At 42.8% G+C, this 26592-nt stretch overlaps 1 protein-coding gene across 1 annotated transcript in view; it reads left to right on the forward strand.

Annotated features, from left to right (window-relative positions):
• The first annotated feature begins 1967 nt into the window (after nt 1-1967).
• The window catches only part of itga8 (integrin, alpha 8), a 37103-nt gene continuing 12478 nt past the window's right edge, over nt 1968-26592 (forward strand). The window contains exons 1-16 of the mRNA XM_054621198.1: nt 1968-2149; nt 2401-2531; nt 5444-5544; nt 5622-5745; nt 7081-7142; nt 7635-7680; nt 9615-9740; nt 9903-9947; nt 11538-11581; nt 13505-13561; nt 13730-13782; nt 13866-14071; nt 17018-17215; nt 21774-21819; nt 21961-22068; nt 26471-26526. Of these exons, the coding sequence (XP_054477173.1) occupies nt 1968-2149; nt 2401-2531; nt 5444-5544; nt 5622-5745; nt 7081-7142; nt 7635-7680; nt 9615-9740; nt 9903-9947; nt 11538-11581; nt 13505-13561; nt 13730-13782; nt 13866-14071; nt 17018-17215; nt 21774-21819; nt 21961-22068; nt 26471-26526 (1585 nt within the window). The remainder of the gene's footprint in view (nt 2150-2400; nt 2532-5443; nt 5545-5621; nt 5746-7080; nt 7143-7634; nt 7681-9614; nt 9741-9902; nt 9948-11537; nt 11582-13504; nt 13562-13729; nt 13783-13865; nt 14072-17017; nt 17216-21773; nt 21820-21960; nt 22069-26470; nt 26527-26592) is intronic.

Below are 26592 nucleotides of genomic sequence, written 5' to 3' on the forward strand. Positions count from 1 at the left end.
CAGGACTGTTGTAATAAAGGCTGGGTGTGTGTGTCTAATGGATTTGTCTAATGCAGAAAGGATGTGGGCTTAATCTGACACAACCGTCTGCTTAACAGTCTCAGTTTGTAAATAGAGACGTGGGCACAGTGTGTAGAATATAAAGCACTACTGTGCAGGTGCAAAAATCAATCTAGAAGGACCTGTAGTAAATCTGTGGTCAGAACACATTGGCAGGCTCACAGGACTTAACCTGAACAGTATGTGTGTAAATGTTCCTATTCCTGGAAATGGGATATCTGTGTGAATTGTATTGAATGTAAGAGAAAATGATTACAGATGAAACTGAGCTGCATTAAAACATTGTTACCTGGCATCCTCAGCCAAACTAAGGCCAAATGGGGCAAAGGAAGAGGAGTTTGTCTGCTGCCTCCTCACTCAATCATCATCATCACCATCTTTTTCTTTTGTGTCTTTTTTCTCCTATGTGCTCATGTTCTTTCCCTCTCTCTTCATGGATTTATATGGACACAGTTGAGAAAGAACAGACACTCGGCCTTACTCTCCTCTCTCTCTCTCACAGACGCACACTTCACTGTTGCACAAAAAGGATCAGGTAGATATGACAATGTGAACCTTTAATCGAAACGAAGGAAGTAGACGGGGTTACTGGAAGGCACTGACAGAATGATGAATTGCTGGATGGATGGAAGGAAAAGTTTTGAAGGAGGAGAGCGGGGCAGGTAGAGGGTGTAGAGGTGAGAAACCTCTCCATCTGGCAGGTCGAGGTCTTCTCACTCACTCTGTACCTCATCTTCTCACCTGCTTCTTATCAACTCTCTGACAGAAAGCACACCATACTGACGGGGTGCTGCTCCACTGCAGTCTAAAAGTGAGTTGAATTCATCTCTAATGTGCCCATTGGTTTAAAACAAACTCCCCAATCTGATACACAGCAGATTGGGGAGTTTAAAGTGGAAGTGGGTGCGACATTCTCCTCTCTTCCATATGCACACGCAGAGTTTTTGATAAGACAAATGTTCAGAAGAGTGCTGAGCTGAGTATAAACCACAGAGCTGGTCGGGTCCCTTCTGTGAACTGTTACCTCTGAGGTTTAAACCGCCTGGTGAGGAGTGGAATGCTCAGCGGGCCAAAAGTGCCTAAACTTGCACGGATCAGGAGCTTTCTCCTGTAAACAGACATAATGATGAATAATCACAAGAGATTATTATCAAATGCAGGTATGGTTGAAAAAGCAGCAAATAAAAAGTATATATTGGAACTACAAAATGTGCGTATTGTGTCCTGGACTGATTAGATGGGGGGGCTGTAAATATCATGTTTTTTATATTAATGATTGTTTAAGGTTGAAGCTCTCAGTAGAATAAGCTGTTAAAGAACAGGATGGATGATGTGCCTGTGCCATAAAAGGAGTTGTGACGTGCCTGTCTCAGATGTGGTCTGTGTGTGTGTGTGTGTGTGTGTGTGTGTGTGTGTGTGTGTGTGTGTGTGTGTGTGTGTGTGTGTGTGTGTGTGTGTGTGTGTGTGTGTGTGTGTGTGTGTGTGTGTGTGTGTGTGTGTGTGTGTGTGTGTGTGTGAGTGTGTGTGTGTGTGTGTGAGTGAGTGTGTGTGTGTGTGTGTGTGTGTGTGTGTGTGTGTGTGTGTGTGTGTGTGTGTGTGTGTGAGTGTGTGTGTGGGCGGGGTTTCTTGTAGAGTCCAGACAGACCTGCTGGTTTCAGGGTGTCAGGAGGCAGCTTTGGGGAGCGCAGTGATCCAGTGACTTAACCCGGGACAAACCTAGCTCACCTGCCTAGGAAACTATCAGTCTCTCTGTCTCTCTCTCTCTCTCTCTGTCTCTCTCTCTCTCTCTCTCTCTCTCTCTCTCTCTCTCTCTCTCTCTCTCTCTCTCTCTCTCTCTCTCTCTCTCTCTCTCTCTTTTCTCTAGTGTTCTTTCTTTAGTGCGCAACTGGCTGTTCTTCTGTTCTGGGATGGAGCTCGTATTGGACTGTGCGTCCTCCGCTGGGATGTTCATTCTCGGGCTGCTGTCGGTTCTGAATGGAGTTTTAAGTTTTAACCTTTACGCAGAACATCCCACGGTGTACAGAGGACCCGAGGGGAGTTATTTCGGCTACTCTGTGGACTTCTACCAGGCTTCCCCCGACAGCAACACGTGAGTGAAGCTTTCCATCAGAGTCCTGCAGACTCTAACTGTACCTGTACATGTAGTGCATCCTGCTGAGATGTGCTTTACAGTATAGGAGGACAGATATAAGATCCTGTAATGGGACAGAAGGAGTCATTCAGGTTTAAACCAGAGTTATGAACAGAAAATAAAATATGAATGAAGAAAGTGCAGTGACTGCACAGGTTTGCATAATGCATTGTACACTTTCCTCCATGTACCTTGGTTTTTCTTTTCAGGATCAGTGTATTGGTTGGGGCTCCCAAGGCGAACACCTCTCAGCCCGGCATTGTGGAGGCTGGTTCTGTGTACTACTGCCCCTGGCCCGGACTGCCCGACAGCTGCAGACAGATACCTTTTGATAATTCTAGTGAGTAACCTGAAAACTTATTTTTAATGTCACAGATCAAAATAAATTCATGAAAGACCTCCTGGGGGCCCCACTGGGTTTAAACATGTTCCATAGCATCCCCTGGTAAAGGATCTGCATTGTTTAAGTCATAGCTGGCCCCAGATGTTACTCCATCCATTTGGAACCAGTTGTGTAACCCGTGTGTACGTGTGTGGATATGAGTTGGCACATGTGCTGATGCATAAAAAACAGATAAGACATATGGGTCTCATCAGCTTCTTCTAACTGAAAAGGTGCCTGGCGGGTTTGCTGGTACAAGCCTTCATCAGGTTGATTATGGTTTTCGATATATTATCATCAAGATGAACTGTCCAATCAGCCTGTGTTTGTGCGTTTAATGTCTCTGATGCATGCTCTTCCATCTGAGTAGTAAGTGTGTGTGCACGAGGTAGAGAGGGAGAACAAGTGAGAAAACGAGAGACAGAGGGGAGGGGGGTAAACTGTATGCACATGGGAATTTAGTTCCCCTTCAGAGGAAAGGGGGACTGGGTGAGGTCTGCTTTTTATTAGATTTCAAAAATGTATCCCTGTCTCCTCTCTCCACCCCTTGTCTCTCTCTCGCTCTCCATCAGTCTATCCCCCTCTCTCTTTGTGTTTCTGCTTTTTTTTCTATCATCTTTGTGAGGACCACAAAAAGAGAGATGTAGAAGGAGCTGACCGTTTGTTCCACATTTAAATTGGATGGAAGTGGTTCAAGCTGCAACAAGTATATTGTCAGGAGAAATAATTTATCCGACAGGATTTTGAGAAAGTTGTAAGCATACAGGAACATTAGATTGTAGCAGTGTTAACATTATCAAAAGCTCAAGTTAAAGTTAGGTCATTTGAGCTGTGGATGGAGCAGCAGCAGCAAGTGATACGGGCATAAGGATTCCAACAGATGCCTGTCATGTTATACACACTGCTGTGTGCACACGTATGAATATGATTTGATGTTTTGGTTGTCAGCTGCTTGCCAATGTATCAGCATCAGCTGATATGTAAATGAGTAGCTGAAGTATGAAAGAAACCGATCAACTGATTGTGCATGACATCATTGTTCTGCCTGAACTAAAGAAAGGCTCCGTGCAGATGAGGGTAAACTTCCAAAGTGAGGATCATTTTCTTGTCTTTCCCTAAAGTTAATTATGTATTATTTTCCCCAAAGGGGTTAGTTTTAGTGTGAAGTGTTTCGGGGAAAATTTCAGGTCTGGGGGATATAAGAATAAACACAGAGGAACAAATGTGTGCGTATTCATGTGCATGTGTGTATCTGTACACTAGAATTGGTGGATGATTGATGACAGCGGCTACGGTACATATTTCTAGAGTTACAGCAGAGCCTTCATTACAGGTATAAGCCAGACTAGGAGACATATACACTCATGCACACTGTTAAAAAATATCAGCCTCTATGGTTAAAATCTGTGTGCACTGTACTGGTAAATATCCGTACATCTGCCTCCCATGTAGCTGAGTATGTGTGTACCTGTGTGAGCTCGTATGGCTTCAGTGACGTTATGCAGATGTGTCAAGTAAAGCTGGTGCAGCGGGGGGGTGAGGGGTTGATATGGTGATAGTGATTGCATGTCCATGATTAGAGTAAAGTCACCTGGTTTCTGGGTTCTTTTTGTTGATCAATTGCTTTTCAATCTACCAGAAAGGACACTTTCAAATAATTATTTAGAGAAATATACAGAATCATTTTTTTTCTTCAGAGAAACTTAATGTAGCAATATTTCATAAATCTGAGAGATTCACAACCTCTCCTAGAATAAAAAAATATTTCATGACCCTGTTTCTTTACACTTTAGCTCAATGATATGATGAGAATAATGCACTTTCTTATTCAATATAGTAGTGTTTTTTCTTAAGATATTGGAATCATTTATATAAAAGACGAAGGTAGTACCTGTATATGTCCTGTAAATGATGATGTTGATGGTGACAAGACATACATCTAGAAATACATTTCAAATCAAATAAACTCTGAAAACAATCCACTGTACACCTGCTGTTATGCATTTATTGTCTGCCGGTACATGTGTGGGAGGCTGTGGCGTAGTGGAGAGCAAGGTAGTTCTCCAATCAGAGGATCGGCGGTTCGATACCCGGCTTCGGCAGTCCTGTCCGGTGTCCGGTGTCCTTGGGCAAGACACTTAACCCCAAGTTGCTCCCGAAGGCTTGCCATCGGTGTGGACTGGATGTTGCATGAATGTTAGTTAGAGTCTGATAGTGGCACCTTGATGGTAGCCTGTCATCAATGGGTGAATGATATGTAATATACTACTGATTGTAAGTCGCTTTGGATAAAAGCGTCTGACTGTAATGTAATGTAATGTGTGCCAATTTAAGTATGTGTGCATGTGCTAAAAGAAAGGTGTTTAATGTGGAGGGGTCTGCACAGCTCTAAAGAGACCCAGCTGGTCTTTAACAACGCTGGAAAATATCTACAACAGAGCAAAGACACACATGCACTCACACCAAATCTAACACTTAATATGAGGCGGCTGGGAAATACTCATAATGCCCACGTGCAACCTTGTGTGTGTGTGTGTGTGTGTGTGTTTGTTTGTGTAGGCCCATAGAGTCTTAAGTGTTATACTTTATAAGAAACACTTTGACAGAAGATAGCCCCCAGCATCCTGACAAATGTCTGTTTCTGGGGGGAAATGGTGTTTTGATGTTGGTTACAGGCTCGTATAAGACTGATGCTGTTTGTTCTCGCTTATCAAGGACAAATGCTTTCCACTCACAAAGGCAGAGCTACAGGCCTGGATCCACATTACCACAGTCAATATCAGCTTTTACTGGTGTTATTATGAAATGTCTCTTTCATTCTCTTTTTTTTATGTCTTTTCCACTTCCCCTCTGTCTCCGTCTCTCTCCAGATAACAGAATGATAAAAGTAAACGGCACCAGAGAGCCTTTGGAGTTTAAGTCGCACCAGTGGTTTGGAGCATCCGTCAGGACCCACAAAGGAAAAGTGGTGGTGAGTGGACATGACGTGAATTAATATCTGATATATTATTTATTTAAACTGGAATCTGAATTGCATTTGTTGTGCAGGCATGTGCTCCTCTCTACCACTGGCGGACAGTGAAGCTGAGTGGGGAGAAGGACCCCGTGGGGACCTGCTATGTGGCCGTCCAGAATTTCAGCGCCTACGCAGAGTACTCACCTTGCAGGACAAGTGAGTCACTCTGCAGCCGATTGCCAACTGTCTCCATCACCATTTGACTGCTCTCCATTTCACTTCCATTCTTTTTTCTCTTTCTCTCTCTTCGGTCAGCATGAAAACAAATGAACCATAGCATTCAGAATTTTAGGACGTGGCTTTAACTGACCATGGCCTAATATAATGTATCTTGCGTCAGTCACATATTTCATAATATGGCAAAACGTTTAAATATGGTACACACTGACTTTTCATGTCAGCCTATAAAACATAATACCTAGGCCTCAAGTTTAAAGGGTCCGTTCACCCAAATCACACACAAAACATTCTCACTTCCCTCTGGTAGTATGTAGCCATAGCTTTATTTATCCAGGTTTTGATATCTCTCTCTGAGATTCCTGCCTCAACCCCACTAGAATTGAGTTGAATTAAATTTTGTTTTTGGCATTTGAGTATATATTTAAATAATTTTTACGGCATACATTTCCTGTAACAATGTGCCTGTTTCTCAGGATAATCCACAGACTTCACTGTTAACAATTGTCATTGGATTTACAATCTACTGAAGAAATAGTCCCAATCTCAACGGTTGATAGCATGTTTGATGACATTTTAAAATGGTTTTCGAACAAACTTACACTTACGTCTATTGTATTTGCATGGCAGCAGAAATCTCAGAGGTAGATATCTCAGAACACGGCCAAATAAAAGCAGAGTATGATAAGGAGAAATGGAGGCTATCAGGTGGCACATCGTAAACAGCAGATCAAACACAGCCCTTATCATCCTCTCCATCATCTGCTCTGCATAAAATAGCTCACTGTTCACACTTGCTTATCCCGTACACACAGTTTCATAGTTACACTCCCTCCAGTGCTTGAAGGTCGTTTAATGTTGTTTATTTCAGTTCTAACTAATCAAGACTACAATAATCACATTGTAAACTCAACTGTTCTCAAGGGGGGAATAACGCCACAGAGGAAGTACTTTTATTATCTGTCTAAGTACAATTTTTCTGCCTCCAACAGCTTTTCTTGCTTCATCTTTACATGAATCTATTAATTACAATAACTCACTTTTTGTTTATATGTGCACGTTGTCGTTAAGCATTATTAGTCTTCACCTCAGGGGGCCTCTGAAATGGAGAACATTTGATCATGTGCACATAAGTTCCTTTTGTTAGTGCACAGTTTAATGCAGTAATTTAAACAGAAACACATCTCAGTGGTTCCACATTGTTATGTAAACTGTAGTTGAGTGCTTTGTTCGATAAAGTGTTTCTTTCTAACAAGTAAGATGTTTTTAAAGTGTTTGAAACCATGTTTGTGTGTGTGTTTGTGTGGTTTTCAGATGATCCAGACCCAGAGGGACAGGGGTTCTGCCAGGCTGGTTTCAGTGTGGATTTCACCAAGGTAAAGCCTGCAGCAACACTCGTACATTATCACCATGACAATCCCCTGCACACGTCTTGTCTCCTGACAGAGTGCAAGCAGAGGCTCCATAAGACTCCCCTCTGAGATTTACAGACCCGTTTGTCCCTAGAGGAGCCTCTCCTCCTAATGTGACCCATCGCCTCTGAACACAATAGACCAAACACACACGCACATACACATTCTTTCACACTATAGTCAATGTGAACTGTGACCTCCGTCTTATAGTCCAACTCTACCCTCCTGTACAGGAAGTTGTCATTCTCCACAGGATTTCGACAGGAATGACAGCAGGATTCTTATGTGCGCATACACACACACACACACACACACACACACACACACACACACACACACACACACACACACACACACACACACACACACACACACAGCTACAGACGTTATATACCCTTGTAGTCTCAAACAAACATCTGTCACATGACTAACCCTAACTAATTTTATTTATTCCAGGAAGGAATGCTGGTGGTAGGAGGACCTGGAAGCTTTTACTGGCAAGGTAACAGCAGCAGTATGTAAGCCTGTATTTAGTGTCTCTTTTGCAATGATTTCATATTCCAAGAGAATTGAGAGGAGTTTAACAGTAAGTCAGTTGGACAGCCCACATACACACGCATGAAGTGGACACACTTGCCAAATCTGCAATTTAATTTCAGGATTCTTACATAGGAGAAGGTGGGAAGAAATGTGTCTCTTTCTCTTTCAATGCCGCTTTACTTAACTTTTTCCCTCCCTTGCTTGCTCCTTTACTTCATGCCGCTCTCTGTATGTAACAGTGTAACAGGAAATGGGTGTTTGGGCTCTGTAATGAGCTGATCGGGGGGTAATGGAGTGTGGAGGAACTGCCCCTCTTCCCCGTGATAAAGCACAGAGGGGCTTGAAAAAGCTTCAATGAGAGGAAGAGGCTCAAGGGCAGACAGGTTGAGAATGACAGAAGAAAAGGTGGGGTGAATTTAGAGAGTGATAGAGAAAGAGAGCAGGGAGGACAGCAGGAGCGATGGAAGATTGTTAAGGAGATGATAGAAACATGTTGCAGCGTAGGGGGGAGAAAGATGAGAAGTAAGGGAGTAGGTCAGACGCAGAGAAACAGGAACAAAGATGGATCTTCCGCTCGATAAAAGCAGTGCTGAGGTCAGCTAGCTCGCTTGATATGCCGGGCTAGTCAAAGCAGAGGGATGAAGTGTCTTAATAGGTAGAGACACAGCTACATCGTGTCAGAGTTCAGCTGTTGAAGTGTAGCGCTACTCCCCCAGCTCCAGGTGCATGAGAGTGTGTGTGTTATCTGGGTTTAGTTTAGTTTAGTAAATCTAGTTCAAGCAGCTGTTTGTAAGGAGCAAGGAGACAGTTAGTGATCAGTTGCACAAAGAAATGTCTCTTTCCTTTTTTTGTCACCCCTATGTGTCACTTCACAGCACTTTGTTTTTTGGGAAAAGAAGGATGGAGCAAGATGGCAGCAAAAGCGAGAAAGACAAAAAGAGAAAAGTGCTACAGTTTTTTTTATAATTTCGGGTTGTTGTTTGGCATTACTGCCGTTGTTACATATGGTTAAATAATAAATGCTCCAGCAGACAGACATCACAGACAGCCTAATGGATGCTCCCTCTCTGTGCCCTCAGCGTGGCAAGGCTGGCTGCCTCCAGTTAAAACACTTCCTCTGAATGTTTAAAAAAGCACTCAGCCTGGATTTTATAGTTTCTAATATACAACGATTATCTTCAGCCTTCAGCCTGAGTCTTCACAAAAAAATGTATACAATCTTGATATCTCTGGGTGTAAAGGACACTTCAAATTAGCTGAAGTGACTAATGCATCTGTGTTAACAGTTTGTAAAACGGAGTCTCATCAATCAGACAGAGGTTTAATAATGAGCTGATATAGTGATATGTTATTCTGGGAGAGAAACTCGTAGCGCAGTTTGAGAGAAAGGAAGAGGGAGGGGGGTTGGAAAAGGAGTGGAGGGAGGGTTAAGAGGGCACATTTTCCTCCCCGTCAGTACTTACACACACACACATTAAGGAGGATTTATGGAAGGTTGAAGGCGGTTGTAGATAAAATCATTTGTTTGCTTGACCTCTTGTTCAACAGCAGAGGAAGAGTGTTGTTTGTGCGTGCTCACCTATAATTTAAAATCCATCGCTGCAGAGCGGATAGGCGTTTTCTTGACTCTTTTTTTTTATATATATAACTTGAGAGTATTTTTCAAGCTATTCCTCTGCCAATGATGTGTTTGAGCTTTCCTCAGGGAAGACTTCCATATGTCGTTAGCTCTGTGCACCTTTCATGGAGAGCAGATGGGTCAGCTTCAGCAGGTTTCTAAAGCAGAGGGCAGAAGTCTGAGCTGAAACCACTGGCTATAGAGCGATGTGACTCTCTCACCCTTAGGGTTTGTCTTCTATTTATCTGTGTGTGGTTCGTATGTCTGTGTGTGTGCAGGTCAGGTAATGACAGCGGGGATAGCTGAGATACTGAACGGCTACTCTTTGAAGGCAGTGCTGAGACGGGTTCCAGGAGAGAAACACACTCGAGCTGCCGAAGACACACACGACGACAGCTACCTTGGTAACACGCGTTTACAAAACAAACACACACAAAGTGAAAACCATTTTGATCGAAACAGTAATTATACACTATATTAAACATATCACATAAAGTTTAAACAGAGCATTGCGTAGAGAGTTAATTTTGCCCACATGTCATCATGTGCAACCATTTTCTCTCTAGGTTACTCTGTGGCGGTGGGGGAGTTTACAGGAGACTCTGAACAAGGTGAGAAAGCCAACAATTCTTTACAGCTAACCACATGCTGCAATAGAGAAATCCCTCACTTACAACTTCAGTAGCCGGCCTGCAACACCGTCTGAAACGGTGCAAAGCTCAACACTCTTTTTATGGTCTATCCGGCTGGATGCCAGGCCCACTGTGTGTTATAGGGTGAGCGATAGGGAGTGGACAGCTGGGTGACAGTGTCTTGGTTTGAACTCAGAGGCAGTAATGAGAACCGTCTCTGTATGTCTGGGTCGCGACCCTGAGGGGACAGGACTTCGGGAACTGCTGATAAAGGGATTTCCTCTCCCCCATTGTGACTGATTAGAATGATTATTGGCAGACTCTGCAGACCTCTTCAGGTCTAGAGTGAGTCGGCAATCTTTTCTGGACTTGAAATATTAGGTGAAAGGACAGGCAGGCACGCACGCACAGCATCGTTTTATTAAAGACGTGCAGGTGGGGAAAAGTACTAGTGAGTTCATCTTTGTTGAAGGCCAAAAAAAAGTCAGTTATGATTACTAGAAATGTACAAATCGTTTTATTTTTCTTAGATCCACTCATATAAACACTCTGGTGACACTCTGGCATTTTGATTCACATCTCTATGCGAGCTTCAGGTGCTGCTGACGTTCATTCCCATGCCATCGGTCAGCGCTACAAATGAAACACAGAAGTCATTTTAAAACAAAGCTCAGCTCTTTTATTAAAGAAAATATAGAGAAATAAAATCTGACCACAGTCATGCTACATCAGTTTTTTAAGCCATTTAAACCATTTTTTATTGCCTTCTCTTCAAACACTGTCACCACATACTCACTCTTCTGTAGCTCTGTCACACGCATGAGACCCTCCTCCCCCAATGCCACTTCAGCGTCCCATTCATGATTTCCGGTCTATCAGAGACTCTTTGCTAATCACCGTTTAGTGGGATCTTTGCGGGACAGCCTGGCGTTTACATACCCCCATACCAACCCTGCAAAGGCCCTGAACCCCCTCTGGCGTAACACATGTCAGGGAATCTTAAAGTGAGCTTTAAGAGGTTACACATGCCTGTTGATGTGTTATGTTGTGGTACCAAGCTTGTTGTGGGCTTGTTCCCCAAACCCTCTTCTGACTGGAGAACTGGTCATTACTGGGAGTTCTGAGTGAGGATGGAGCTGGGAAGTCGTAGTTTATAGGCTGGTGGTTGAACCTTTTGGGGTAGAGCTGGAAGGCAGGAAGAGGGAACCCTGTCTTCTCTCTCTGTGTGGGTCCCTCAGATCGTCCCTAGAAGTCCACTGCACCACACTCATCAATCAATACACAAGCACAGATCACCCAATCACTCAGTGTGTTCTCAGCAACACTCAGGCCTTCTGACAGGGTGGGCTGGGTAGGGGATTTAAGGGTTCAGGCCTGTGAGACAAACCTCTTTCTCTGTAAGTATTTCTCACACACACACACACACACACACACACACACACACACACACACACACACACACACACACACACACACACACACACACACACACACACACACACACACACACACACACACACACACACACATACACTAGTCTAATTCTTTCTTTCTTTGTATGTTTCCCAGAGCTGATAGCCGGAGTCCCAAGAGGAGCACAGAACTTTGGATATGTGAGTATGATCTGACAAGCAAATCCAGAAAATAAAAAATGTGTTATGTCATTCAGCAACACTAGCATTGTTACAGAATTTCAGAAATGGAGTGAAAATGAGAATAGTCACTAAGCAGCTGTTTACATATATGTATTACATTACATTTACACCTGTCATTGTTGAATATACTACTGAATTTAGCAATGGGTAGCTGGCAGTTAGGCTTTCTAATTAATGCGGATGTCCCGTAATAGGTAGGGATGCACCCAGTGTGCAAAATACGGGAGGACTCAGGGACTCCGAGACCCCTTCAATTACCTTTTTTGAGAACCTGAAAGCCTAAGTAGCAAAATTTCGGGGGTCACTAAAATCATAAGACAAGTATTTGTCACTTGCAATTGTAACTAAAATGTCATTTAAAAGCTTTCATCAGTTTTCATTATTCAAACTGCAAAACATTTATTCACAAATATGATTTCCAGCCGTAAATGACACAGCCAGCAAGAGGGGACCCCCGGAAGGCTACCGGGTATTTTTCAAACTGGATGCCCCCATGTGACTTTTTCAGTCCCGATAACAATACATTACCAGTTAATAATCTGTATGCTTACAAACAAATTCATTTATAGATAAAAATGTATACTGTAAATTGATATTTATTAAAATACTTGCCATTGTCACCGAGACCTGATCCAGCTATTTGAGTCAGTATCGGACCGCAATTTGATACAAGTTTTGGTATCGGTGCATCTATAGTTATAGGACACCAATAGTCACTGAATGGTTTGATGAGTATGAAGATGATGTGCATCATATGCTGTGGCCTTCACAGTTACCAGATCTCGGCCTAGTTGAACACGTATGTGAGATTTGGCTGCGTTCAACAGAAATATCCACCAACATCAATAAAACTGGACTGATGTTTATCCCTCCAGTATACTTCCAGAGACTTGTAGACTCTAAGGAAACATTGGTGCTGTTTTATAGTGGCTAATGGTTAAACTTACATTGTTTTTTTCTTTACTTCCGTATTCTATATTTAATATACATCTAAACTGGTGTCTGGTGTTCTCTTATGGGAACATGTCCCTATGGCTGACAGTGTAAATCCTCCCCATTGACACACAACTTCCGCTGCATGTGGAGGGCGGTGACCCCACCTAACCCCACTAACCCTTCTCCACACATGACCCCTCGCTACACAGCACACACACTCCAACGGTGTGTCTGGACATTGTAGCTGGTGCGAGGATGCTCCATCCTGTACAGACAGTGCGCTCTGAGTGTCATAGAGGAGAGGGGTTGCAGCTGGCAGCAGGGGGGGTGTAGTGAGGGATGCAGGTAGGCCATGTTAGAGGCCTGTTACTTGAGTAGCTGTCAACCAAGATCAGGTTTCGTCTGTGACCAATCTGACAACTCAGAGTGCACGAAGGTTAACGTTAAAGCTAGCGATTCAATATTTGTGTTTACACATCCTCATCTGTCTGTGTTCATATCCCTTTTTTAGTATGTCTTTGAGACATCTGTGAATGGGTCAACGTGCATCCTCCTTGTGTGTGTGCGTGTGTGCGTATGTGCATGTGTGTGGACGTGTAGCCCCCGGCTGTCTCCATGTGGTTGTTATTTTAGGACTTATGAAGGAATTTTCAGCCTCCCCCCTCCGTCTCTCCCCACGACTGGGGTTAGGATGGGGGGAAGGAGAGAAAGTTGAGGGGGGAAACGGTTTAGGCACAAAGATGATGTTGGTGGGGGAGGGCAGGGAAAATAAAATGTGTTTCAGTAGAATAAAAGCTTGTTTATGCTTTTTTTTTTTCAAGCATTCTTCATGTGCCTGTTTGTCAGACAGCTTGGTTATATTTGCTCTCCGAGTGCTATGAGGACAACGTCTGGTGCTTTATTATCACACTGGATTGTATCTGACATTCCATCTGCTTGTTTTAGGTGGCAATGATCAACTCCACTAATCTGACCTTCATCCAAAACTTCACGGGGGAACAGGTAGGAGCATTATCACAGCACGGTCACAGTCTGTCATATTGCAGCACCATGAGTACCAGCTGATATGGATTTTCTTCCATTTTTGAATGAATTAAATTTAATGGTTATGAATTTTGTATAGGGTTTATGGTTGAAAATACTCATGTTCCTTTCCTGTCTCTCCCTCAGATGGCTTCCTATTTCGGCTACTCGGTGGCTGTCACTGACCTGAATGGAGATGGGTAAGTAGAAAATGTCCTTGTCACTCTGAACACATACTCTCTTCTGTCATTCAAAGCATTGAAACTCCAGCTTATGTCCCCAGGACCGACGATGTGCTGGTCGGAGCGCCCCTCTACATGGAGAGAGAGATGGAGAGCAAACCCAGAGAGGTGGGGAGAGTGTACCTGTACCTGCAGCTGGCCCCGCTCACTTTCTCCAATCCTGTTGCACTAACCGGCACACACACCTTTGGACGCTTCGGCACGGCTATAGCACCCCTGGGAGACGTCAACCAGGATGGATACAATGGTATGCTGAATGGATGAAATGCAGGAGGAGAAAGAGAAGAAAGGGAAAGACGAGATAGAAAGGAAATTTAGCCAGATGAAATTCATCTGTGAAACAAAAATATGCAAGATGAGAGAAACAGCAGAGAGGATAAAGAGAAGGAGATGAGAAGATTAAACAAAATAATTTCATATGTTTTATGTGCCAGTACGTGAAACTCTTTATTGTTGTACTTGTCTACCAATGTGCAGCTGGTGTTTCCAGGTAAACCCGATGACAGACAAATCTTTTTCTGTCTCCTGTGCCTCTTGGACTTTTGTTTTGTCTCTTACTGAGGAAATCCTAACAGATGCTGCTGTTTGAGAAAACTTTAAGCTCTTCAGCCAATCAGGAAGTGCAGCGATGAAAGGTTGTCTGCATAAACTTGTTTCCTCCTGTGATGATCAGGGATAAGGCCACGTGTGTGTAAGTGTGTGTGTGTGTGTGTTGGAGTTATTTTTAACTTACCAGATGTGCCCTGAGATAAAATCATCTGGGAGTTTCTGTCCGGCAGCCCTCCGTTTATTCCTCTTCAATGTGTTTGTTTTATCCTCACATTGATTAGACAAAGGCACACACACACACACACACACACACACACACACACACACACACACACACACACACACACACACACACACACACACACACACACACACACACACACACACACACACACACACACACACACACACACACACACACACACACACACACACACACACACACACACACACACACACACACACACACACACACACGCACAAACCAGTAGGCCTGCAGCCCAAATGCTCCATGAAGCTAAGGCATGTTTAAGGCTGCTTTAAAATGAATGAACTAATGCCATCTGGCCCTCATATGACATCAGTCCCACTGATTAATGTTTTATTTATTCATGGACAGCCTGCGCTAATGTGTGTCCCACCCATTTAAATGCTTTAACCCTCAGATCAATAACCATTGGATCAATACTGAAGCTTTCTCTGACTTGAAACATACTGTAAATCACATCAGGCTGTCTGTCAGGATGTGACGGTCTGCCAGCTGCAGTGATATGCAGAGAGAATACTTGTTGAGCGTCCATGCACGTACAATCATTATTCGGCATTACGGCGTCACCACGGAAACATTGTGATCAGGGTTTTCAACAGCATGTCAAACTTCTGCGTTCAAGTATACCTGTGCCCTTGTGTTCTGTCCGTGCATAATGACTGGCAGGTCTCTTGTCTGTCTGTGATGACACGGAGGCTCAGTGTCCTTCCTCCTCCCATAGAAGAAACCTCATCACTCCACTTCGAAAAATTCTTCATATAAGCAGAACCATGCCCATGTCCTCTCATCTTTATTACTTTATCCCAGCTGTGGAAAGAAACCTTACAATTTAGCTAATTCAATTTGCAATGTGACTTTTTTGTTCAAATTATTTTTTATTAACCAAAACTGTCTGTCTGTCACCAGCGATCAAACCGTCAGCCTGTTTCTGTCTGTGAGAAACAAGCTCTTACAGTTTTGGTCTCAGTGATCACAGTGGGTGTCCTGCTATTTTGCTGTGGATTTATGCATTGAGTGGGATGCTGTTGAACAATGCCCATGCGAGACTATCACATTATATGAAGACTTTTTTTTGCAAGATGTTTTTTTACACAGCTTTTCAGTTATGTACACATACCAATGCATAGACGCACAAACTTACGCACACACAGGCTCATATATACACTTGCATACACACATGGTTGCATTTATCCTCTCTACCCCACAATCTGCTTCATGTGGAACTAGTTGTTTAGGCTGAGAGAGAGGGGGTCTGGAGACAAACAGGATGTCTAGAGGTGTTTGGACAGTTACAGTACCGACGGATACCCTACTTGACATTAAGAGGTTAAAGAAAAAAAAATCTTTGCATTGTAAAATCTAAGACTTGTCATATCAGGGCAGGTGCTGTGTGTTAATTGCTTTATCTCTGTTTTCATTAAGCCTATGTCTGTGTAATCTTACCATGAGAAATGGGATCTTAAAAAAAAAAAATGTTGGACAAAGCTTTCAGGAGGTTTATTGTTAATGTTCATGTGTTTCTTCACTTTCCTACCAAGAATTAGATGAGAAAATTGATACCAGCCTAATTCGTGACATATCGAGCCAGAGTGGAGAGACAATTAGCTTAGCTTGCACAGACTTAAAATGCATTATACACGATTTGATGGATGCAAGCCAAGGCAATTTCCTACACACCTTGCACACACATCACCAAAGCAAATATTGTTAACAATAAGTCCGTTCACACAACAACTATGCCCTAAAACAGAATCCACACAGCACACTCGCCTCTCTCTCTTTAACCCGACTCGCACACTCTTACCCAATGAACAGACCTTGGCTCTGCCTTATCTCATTGGCGTCCTCGTATCCAAAAAGAGGAGAAACAATGTCCTGCTTTACATCAGGTCATTTCGAATGGCAAAGGATCAAATTTGTCCAAGTGGGGTTTGTTTAGGTCTACAAACAGAAGTGAGAACAGGCTCTCTTGGTGCAACCTGTCGCAGCTCTGGCTCTGGCTGTGTCATTTACGGCTTAAAATCTTTTTTTGCACTCACCATTCATATTTGTGAATAAATGTTTTCAATTTGAATAATGGATACTGCTGGATTTAGTAGTCTAAGCTTGTAAAATACATTTTAGTAACAATTGCAAGTGATGAAAGATAGAACTAGTTAATTCATTATTGAGGTTTAGAGGCCAGACAAGATTAAAAGATGAGTCAAACAAAAGGAAATTAAAGAAAAGAGGTAAAAGATCCTCAGTGAAGTAAAGGAAGGCCAAGCTCTTTCTCTTCTTGCTTTCCTCCTACCTGTATGTTTTCCACTGCTTTTGTCTCAGGGGACCCTTTACCCTGCTGATCTCTAAACCATGCGTATGTGTGTCATCCGTTAGACGTGGCGGTGGGCTGTCCGTTTGGGGGCGAGGACCGTGGAGGCAGAGTATTGATCTTCAATGGCAACAGAGACGTAACGACGCAAGGCCTGACGCTGAGCCAAGAGCTGAGAGCAGCCGGGACCCCCAGTGGCAGCTTGCCTGGATTTGGATTTACTCTGCGAGGAGGCCAAGACCTGGACAACAATCAGTATCCCGGTAAATACTCACACTCAACAGATCAATCCTTCTCTACTCAACTCCCCATGTTATAATCAAAATTCTTTCTCAGACTTGCATTCCTTCACTTTTCCACTGTTCTTCCAGCTCCTCTCATTACATCCTCCCTCCTGTTCATTCTTGACATCCACATTTCATGCCCCCCCCCTCCCCACATGCTCTTCTCCACTACCAGCCCCATGTTTTCCTGTATTGCTTTCCTCATCTTCTCTGGTAAAGTCATCAGTCAGAAGAACCGGGTACAGGGATTAGTGCCAATGAACTGCTGCAGCATCCATTCTTTAGGGATTTATAGTACTAAAGAATGAGAGAAAAAACAAGATTGCGGGAAGGAAAGAAGTATAATAATACATTATCCGCATGTTCAGCCTGCCAGACAGTCAAGCCTCGGTCCATATCCTTAAAACTATATACAGAAAAATTCAGCATTCAAACAAATTGCATGCAGAAAACTCCACAGCTTATGTGCCATCTACTTACTTTACTGGACAACTTCGACTTCTGACTTTACAAAACATATTAGAAACCTCATAACAATCATAATAGACCTGAAAGTCAGTACAAGAGTTTTTAGTACAGAAAAAAATCCATTTGAAACAAAGCAGGTCTGTAAAACCACTGTTTTACTGCCTAATTTTCTCCCTATTTAAGGAGCTCTGCTCTCAGCATTACTTTGGCTCTGTGCTTACACAGATTAGGCTGAAAAGGAGAATTTGTTTAGTTTTACCTATTCTTTTCTTTGCCCCCACTCCCTTTTTCCTTTTCATTCTGCTATAATAACATATTCCTTATTCCACAAACAGGATATCAAAGAACACACACAGGAGCACACACAGGTTCACATGTGGGGCTTGTGATCAGTTTCACTGGCGGCTAGAGAGTGTGTGTGTTGAGTGTGTGCCAGGCTCCGGGTCAAAGCTAGACCCTGTGCAGACCCACTGCAAATCAGAGATCTCGAATTAAAAACATTGTTACTGTAAATACACACACAGGGGTTACAGGTTGAAACTTAGGCTGGTGGAGGAGGAAGTGGAGTAGAAACTCATGGGTGGCATAGCTTTCAGCCAACACACACACACACATCATATAAACACACACACACACACAAGAACATGCAGCGCTTGTGTCGTCTGTCATTAGAGAGCTGGCTGACGGAAGTAAAACACACACACACACACACACACACACAAAACACACACACAAACACACACACACACACACACACACACACACACACACACACACACACACACACACACACACACACATAAAGAGTGTCGTAAGCAGGGTAGTAAAGTCACACTGTTCAAAGGAGCCAGAGATGTTTGATCAGTATTATGAGAGGACTACACATGCGTCTGGAAGGCCTGCTAAGGCCGCCATATGCTCCCATAGATGTTGAATGTCATTAGTATTCTGCAGGAAACAGAGAGAAAGAAGGTGGTGATGAGGCTCCATACCTTATATTTATGTTTTGTTTGCCGTTTTAGCTTACCGTTAGAAAAGAAAGGTGACAAAGAAGTCAGAAAGGGAATAAAAATATAACCCACACTTAAGGTCTGCAGCCCAGAATTAAGCTTCATTAACCTACAGGCAACTTTGGTCGACACAGAAGCAGCACTTAGTTGATGTTTCACTTATGCAGTGGAGGCCAATGAATAGTATGGTTCAGGCTAAAGGCTGGAGTTAAGGTTAGGGTCGGCTGTGTATCGGAAGGGGGTCAAATTGCCCCAGGGTGCATTTGAGGTTCAGCCAAGAGGTTGAATGTCAAAAACTGACAATGTTTTACCTGTCAATCATCCCGACTTGCTTAGAGAGCCACAGACACAGAGACATGTCTGGGTCGATGATTTGGATGTGTGTGGTGGCAAGGGGTCATTAGGTCGGTCATTAGGTCGGCAAGTAGGTGTTAAATCTATTACTGGGCTCATGTCTACTCATATATTTAGTGGCCATCTTTATTTTCAGCTCATTCAGGATGTTCTTGTCTTTGCACATTTCTTGTTCCCTCAGTATTATAATCATAAACACCAAATTTACTTTTAAACATAACCTACTATATTAGTCAATCCTAAGAAACTCCTCCGCAATGAGCAACAGCCAGTTCCCCTGCACGCAGTGTGAAAGATGTGCTTTTCAAGCCAAATATGGAGTGTCGAAAATATGTATGATAGCTAGCAAAATATCAAATAGCCTTATAATTCCACACATGCACCCAAGAATTAAGAATTCCTCCATTTCCCTCTTAAAACCGCCTCCTTTTCCACTGAGTGCCATTGACCTTTGGCATTTCATCATGGAGGCCAGTCCCCTGCAGCTAAACAGGCAGTCAGGGCAGGCAGCCAGTGACAGTTTGACAGTCTGTCTAAACTCGGCATGGAGGTTGTGTTTTCACAGCCCAGGACAGACACCATCAGCTAAAGCAGCTCAGTTACAGACAATACGTGCACCTAGACCTGCCATCAATGAGCGGAGCGTATATGAGAGTGTACGCACTGGTGTGTCAGCCCATTTGTGTGTGGGTATGGTTCGGTGTGTCTCCATACACACATGCCCACACTAACCTCAAATCCACAGTGGCAGGCAAGTTTTCCTGTGTGTAAGGAAATGGGATTGACATGAAAAGGAAAGTGGGCCGTTATTCCATTTAGCCCTCGGTGCAGCCATGCACGAACTCACACGCTCACACACACTTCACCCCAAAGGTGGCCTGTCCACAAATCAGTCTCATGTCATGCAGCGGTTTTGAAAGCAAACAAAAGAGTAAGGATAAGGAGTGCAGACAACCACTGTATCGAAGCTATGGCAGGACTGGGGTTGGATTTCCTGGTTACACAACTCCAACAGCGGGATGGACAGAGGAATTTGGACTGGGACTGAGGTGGTCCCTCTCCGTCTCTCCCTCTGCTGAAAACACACCTTGTGTCTGATGACTTTCACAGATTGCGCTTTAAAGGCCAAGTGCACTATCCTCTGCCCTCCCTTTTCTATCCCCCGCCCCCCCGCTTCCTCCTACTGCGCCCTTTCGCCCCTTTTCCGTACCTCTCCAGCTGCCCTACAAAACCCCACATCTTGAGGTCCTTTCTTGTTGCAGGCTTTACGATAGGGTACACTCACACACACACACACACACACACACACACACACACACACACACACACACACACACACACACACACACACACACACACAGAGCCACATACTCACATAGCGACATAGCACACTCCAGGGGAAGAGGGACAGGGCCTAAATGTTTAATGTTGTGGTTTCAGGGGGACTCAGTGACTGCAGCCAAAGGCAGAAACAGATGTGCCTCTCTCAGATTCAATTAGGCCCTTTCTTCTTAAATACACAGGAGAGGAAAGACACAGCAAATGACAAGCAAGTTCTACAAGAGAACACTTCCACCAGCTTAGTCCAGTCCTGCCTGCAGCAGGTTAACACATATAGTTACTTCTATTTAGTTGCATCCTAAATGTGTGTTGCTTATAGTTTTGTGTCATTGTAAACTAATTGAATTTTTTTTTATCATTTCATAGGCCAAATAATTAATAAATGAATCAAAAAAATAATAATTAGAGATTACTTGATAATGAAAATAATGATTAGCTGCAGCCCAACTTGCTTTTCACTGAACAGTATAAGATTATTCTGTCTTTCTCGGGATCACACAACTTAGTTTTGCTGCATCTGGCTGTGATGGCTTGTATTCATTAAGTGCCTCTCTTCAGTTTCACATTGTTTTAATCAGCACTTGTATATGTGCATGCCTGTCTGTGTGTGTGTGTGTGTGTGTGTGTGTGTGTGTGTGTGTGTGTGTGTGTGTGTGTGTGTGTGTGTGTGTGTGTGTGTGTGTGTGTGTGTGTGTGTGTGTGTGTGGCTTTCATTGGTATGTGTCCCCTAACCGCAGCCATTAAATACTAGGCTCTATTTTAAACTCACGAGAGCCAATTAAAAGTGTGTGTTCATCACAAAACCCATGAAATCAAATTAAAAAATCACAAGTAGATGAGATATGTTGCTGCTTACAATTAGGAGCTGTTGGGAAATATAACTTAGTGAAATGTGATTGGAGCGATGTGAACTTTTCTAATGGCACTGGAATGCAGCGCAGAGTCCCTGTATGCAACAGATACACACACAAACATACATGCATGATGAACTCACAAACAAAGATAAACGCATGTTGAGTTTATGAATTTAGTCTGAGCTGGGTCATGTGTGAAAGTAAAAGCATAGTGTTATCAGACAAAATGTCAAGGCAATATCACTGGTTGTGTGTGTGTGTGTGTGTGTGTGTGTGTGTGTGTGTGTGTGTGTGTGTGTGTGTGTGTGTGTGTGTGTGTGTGTGTGTGTGTGTGTGTGTGTGTGTGTGTATTAAATGTGAGAAGTCTGTGTTTGATGAAGATTACTGGAGACCTTGAAATCAGTCCCATCTGTGGCTTTCTTTGAAGCTCTCTTTTCCCCGTCTCTCTCTCTCTCTCTCTCTCTCTCTCTCTCTCTCTCTCTCTCTCTCTCTCTCTCTCTCTCTCTGCAGACCTGATCGTGGGGGCGTTCGGGGCAGGCGAGGTATCACTATACAGGTAAGAATGAACAAGGCGCTCTGTCTCAGTGTAGATTCGCTTCTCACGTTTTTCCTGAAAGTCTGTGATACTTTCATATTTCTCTTATGTCAGATTGTCTTACAGTATGTGTGTGCTTTTGGGTTTGTGTTTCGTGTGCAGGTCTCGAGCTGTGGTGTCCGTGGAAGCTGCAATGATCTTGACTCCCAGAATCCTGAACCCTGATGACCGACAGTGTCACCTGCCTGAAACGGATATCATGGTTACCTGGTAAGAATGGCATGCTTAGGTAGATTTTAATCTGAAACGCTTTGACACTTTTGCAAGGTTAAATAAATAAAAATATATATTTATGTCAATGAACTAAAACTTGTAAATGTACTTAATAACCCTAACCACTGACAATTAAACAAACAAAATGTTTACCCAAAGAATTTATAAAAGATTTTATCTTTTTATGTTCCTCTAGCTCTTCACCACAGTTCACAATTTTTCATAACTGTTTCCAGCTTTGTGGACTATCATCCACTTCCGCTCGCATTGCATTGTGGGGCGCACTCAAAGTAAAGCCACACTCAAATTAAAGCTTAAATGAAAAGGGAATTTTTTGGGCATACTTAAATTAGTAGATTTACTGGTGTTAACACTCCAGATAGTCTAAGTTATCATTTTTGCAGTTTTTGGAGACAGACCTTTCTTAAAGAACTCTGAACCCAAGAGATCAACCACAAATCTTACTGCTGATACCGTATAAAGTATACGCATTCACAAATCACACCCACACCGACAGATGTGACAAATACTTCACCCCTGTGCTCTGTTTGTCTAATGCAATAATTTAGAAGCACACAGAAAAAGCATTCTCATAACCTGGATATAAAGATTCATGAGACCCTGCTATTAATTTAAAAAGAGCATAATTCTATTTTGATTACGTTGTTGTTCCTGTGGGTAGCAGGCTGGCTTTGAACAGTCAGGGGGTGAGTTTAGTTGAGGGGAACGGGTCTAAAGGTTCCTGCTGCTTCGCCACAGTCTACTGTTGGTCCAAACTTATTGGGGCTAGAACTGCTGTCTGAGTATTTGGATGGGAAAAGTGTGTTCAGCAACATCATAGTGTGTGTGTTTGTGTCTGTGTGTGAGTCTTGGCAGCAGGTGAAAAAGGAACAGGGTTTGGATCGGATTGACAGAAATCACTAAACTCTGGAATTCTGTCAAAACATAACTCAGCTTATTTAAATAAACCCCCAAAAAGGTTTGGTTGGAGGTATGGAATCAGATAGGACTCGTAGGACACAGAACCACACATGCAGAGAGTCAAACAGCAGCTCGTAGAATTAATGGATGTCTGGGGCTCTGAGATTTTTAGGACATTCTAGTTGTTTCCCTGTGGTGAGAGCTGGACAGACGCATGATTTGAGGTTAGCTCCAGTTGACGGCGCTGATGTATAACCATTACATTGAGTCCCGGGGTAAAGCATCGAATTTTGGGAAAAATAACTACCCAGCAGTCTTTGAAAACCCAAATGGCCGTTTAAGAACATTGAATGCTGTTATGAAGGTATATTCTGTCCAATGCAGATTTTTTTTCATTTTTTGGTCATTTTAATCCTTTATTACAGACAGTGGAGTTGCGCTTCTTGTCCCAAATACAAACAAAGATGATAGCCAGAAATTAAATTTCTCCGTTGTCTATTGATGCAGTATGAACTAAAATAATAAAAATATGAGTAATATTGGTATTCAATTATGTATTGTTTAAAGTATTCTCATAAAAAAACTAACAAATGTTGCAAAGTGGCAATATCATCATTCTTCTGAAATTGCCACTTCTACTTATCCGGGGCCAGGTATTATCTTATTAATTATAGAATTATTACTCAGGTGGACAGAAACACGACTACAAATGTATATTAGTGTTAAACCATATCTGCTGGATGTGTAAATAGGCACCTGTTTGCTAACATGTTTCAACATAGGAGGTTGATATGTGTCAATTTTGTCTTAACAGCTTGTGTCTGCTCCCCACAAGCTGCTAAATTGACCTTCTGTGTTTTTCAAAGATGGCAGGGAAATATTTTTCAGAAAATCTGATGCATTGCTGTGTCTCAATGTAATGGTGATACATGAGAGGCAAACATTGGGGCTAGATGGATGAAGGAGTGCTGGAAAAGGAGGAGCAGCTACTTAATGACCAGTCTTGAATTAAACGTTCTTTCTTACTCATTAAGCAGACCAGGGGAAGTCGGGGAAGGGATTTATGAGTTCCTATTTGCAGGGAGGGCCGTGAAGCAGTGTGTAGGGTGTTGGAGCCCAGATCCATTTAGGGGTAAATTACATACAGTAATGACTAACCAAGCAGCAGATCTGTTGTCAGTAAAATGGGGGTCATTTCCGCACTGCACACACTTAAGTTGGACAGTGCTTATTATAGTCACACTTGCACACGCGCACACACACCCAAAATCACACATATGCTTGAATGCAACACATATTAAACATGCATGAAACCACCTGTAGAGGTCAACATGACTTAGGGGAGCAATTTTTAGATTTGAAACCTGTATTTTATCACACATAAAAACTCACATCTGCATCCCACATCATCACCATCAGGAAACTAGCTCATCATTATTGTGTCATCTAATGGGGATCCTAATTATTAACAAGCACACAAGCATTCACAACATCTGCTTTTTGGATGTTGGAGTTTGTGGACCGAAACCAAACAAACAATACTCGCATGAAGTCATTTGCCTCATGCCTCATATTGCTTAGTCCTCAGAATTGAGGAGCATTGCCTCTGAAAGCTTCCTCAGATTAGTCCATATTAACAGTGCAGAGCTCCCTGTGTGGGAGTCACTTTCCTGTTCTTGATTAGAGGCGCGATAACACACACACACACACACACACACACACACACACACACACACACACACACACACACACACACACACACACACACACACACACACACACACACACACACACACACACTCTTACACATGCATTAATACACACTGAAATTGAGGAAATGCAGAAATGTTTCCCAGTCTCCCATGTCTGTGTGTTTAATTGAGGGGCACCCAGGGCCCTCAGCGGTATTTCCCACTGCCCCCTGGAGCACAGGAAGGAATTAATGCCCTGCTAAAGGGCAATGTATTTAGTTATATGGTATGTTTTTTTTATGATTTTGTCATGCATAGAAATACGAGGGAAGATTGTGGTTGAAAAATATCTGCAATGAATGATAATATCATTGGAGCGTAGTGTGTAGTCATGGTTTCTTCTAATAAGTCACTGCTGAGACAGGCAACTCATTTTTGGTTTGCATAAACCACACAACTGATGCTGAAATGTACAGGCCGCAAATATGACCAGCCTGCATTGGCTTACAAGATACCACAAATGAATATAAACCACGTTCAGAATGCACTGCATACATTTTTGAATAATGCTAAAGCCTAAAGTAAATTATAACAATTCACATCATATTTCCAGACCTCCATTTCTACAACTAAATTACTAAAAAAGCATAATATATAAATTTGATCCTCAAGATACATCCCGGTAAAAAAAAATTAAAGACTCCTTATTGCCTTATTTCTCAAGCTTTTGAGAAAGAATAACTTACTATGAAACATCCAAATCAAGCAATAATATTAATAATAATAATACATTTTATTTGTATGCCGTTTTAAAAGGTACTCAAAGGCACTTTACATGGTAAAGACACTATAAATAAGGCAGAGAGATTACATTATAACAGCAAACAAAACAAAAGCATGCATAACTAACCTCACAAGTTAAAAGCAGATTTAAATAGGTGAGTTTTAAGTGCAGTTTTGAAAGTAGCGAGTGACGGGGAATGTCTGAGGTCCTGGGGCGAGAGTTCCAGAGGGAGGGGGAAGCAATAGAGAAGGTCCTGTCCCCCACGGTCCAGTGCTTCGGCTGAGTAGGGGGGGTGAGGAGGCTAGCGTTGGTGGATCTGAGGTTGCGGGTGGGAGTCGCCTCAGGAGTCCGAAAGGTATGAAGGGGCCAGATTGTGAAGGGCTTTGTATGTAATGAGGAGATTCATGAACTGTATTCTTTGCTGTATGGGGAGCCAGTGGAGGTTTTGAAGGAATGGGGTGATGTGATCTCTGGTACGGGAGTAGGAGAGCAGATGGGCAGCTGAGTTTTGGATTGAAGAAGTTTGTTGATGATTTTGGTGAATGTGCGGCACACTGAAGGTGTAATTGTAAGCTGTAATTGTTAAAGACAGATGGGAGCTTTTGGCCCTGAGTGGGTGAAGCCAAGCTGTAGTTCAGAGCCAGTGAGGCTTGGGTCAATTTGTCCCTGAAATCATCCTCCTCCTGAGAGGGTTTTATTGTACTTATAAGCAACACTTTGATATAGCTGCCACCCTTCAACTTGCATGGCTTACTGTTCTTTTAGGTATAATATCCTCTATTATGGTATCATGAGTGGGTAAATATTTTAGAATTAAATGTCCAAATAGGAACTGGACTTAAGATGTTGGCACCCTTGCTTTTTGTTCACTTTGTCAGTGTGGATGTGGGTCAATAGACAGGCATGTGTTGATGTTGTACAATATGCTAACAGTTCACACAATCATCACAATCTTCTCCCTCTCACTTCTTCTCTTTATCTCTGGAACATTCTGTTCCTCCAGTCTAAAGGTGGACGTGTGTGCAGCAGTGAGTGGAGTGGCGATCCCCAGCGCTGTAGGTAAGCAGTTGTGCACAATGTGATGGAATGAGAGAGGGAGGAAAAGGGAAAAGTAGAGAGGTCTGG

This window comes from Anoplopoma fimbria, chromosome 20 (assembly GCF_027596085.1).
Source record: "Anoplopoma fimbria isolate UVic2021 breed Golden Eagle Sablefish chromosome 20, Afim_UVic_2022, whole genome shotgun sequence".
Taxonomy (NCBI): Eukaryota; Metazoa; Chordata; class Actinopteri; order Perciformes; family Anoplopomatidae; genus Anoplopoma; species Anoplopoma fimbria.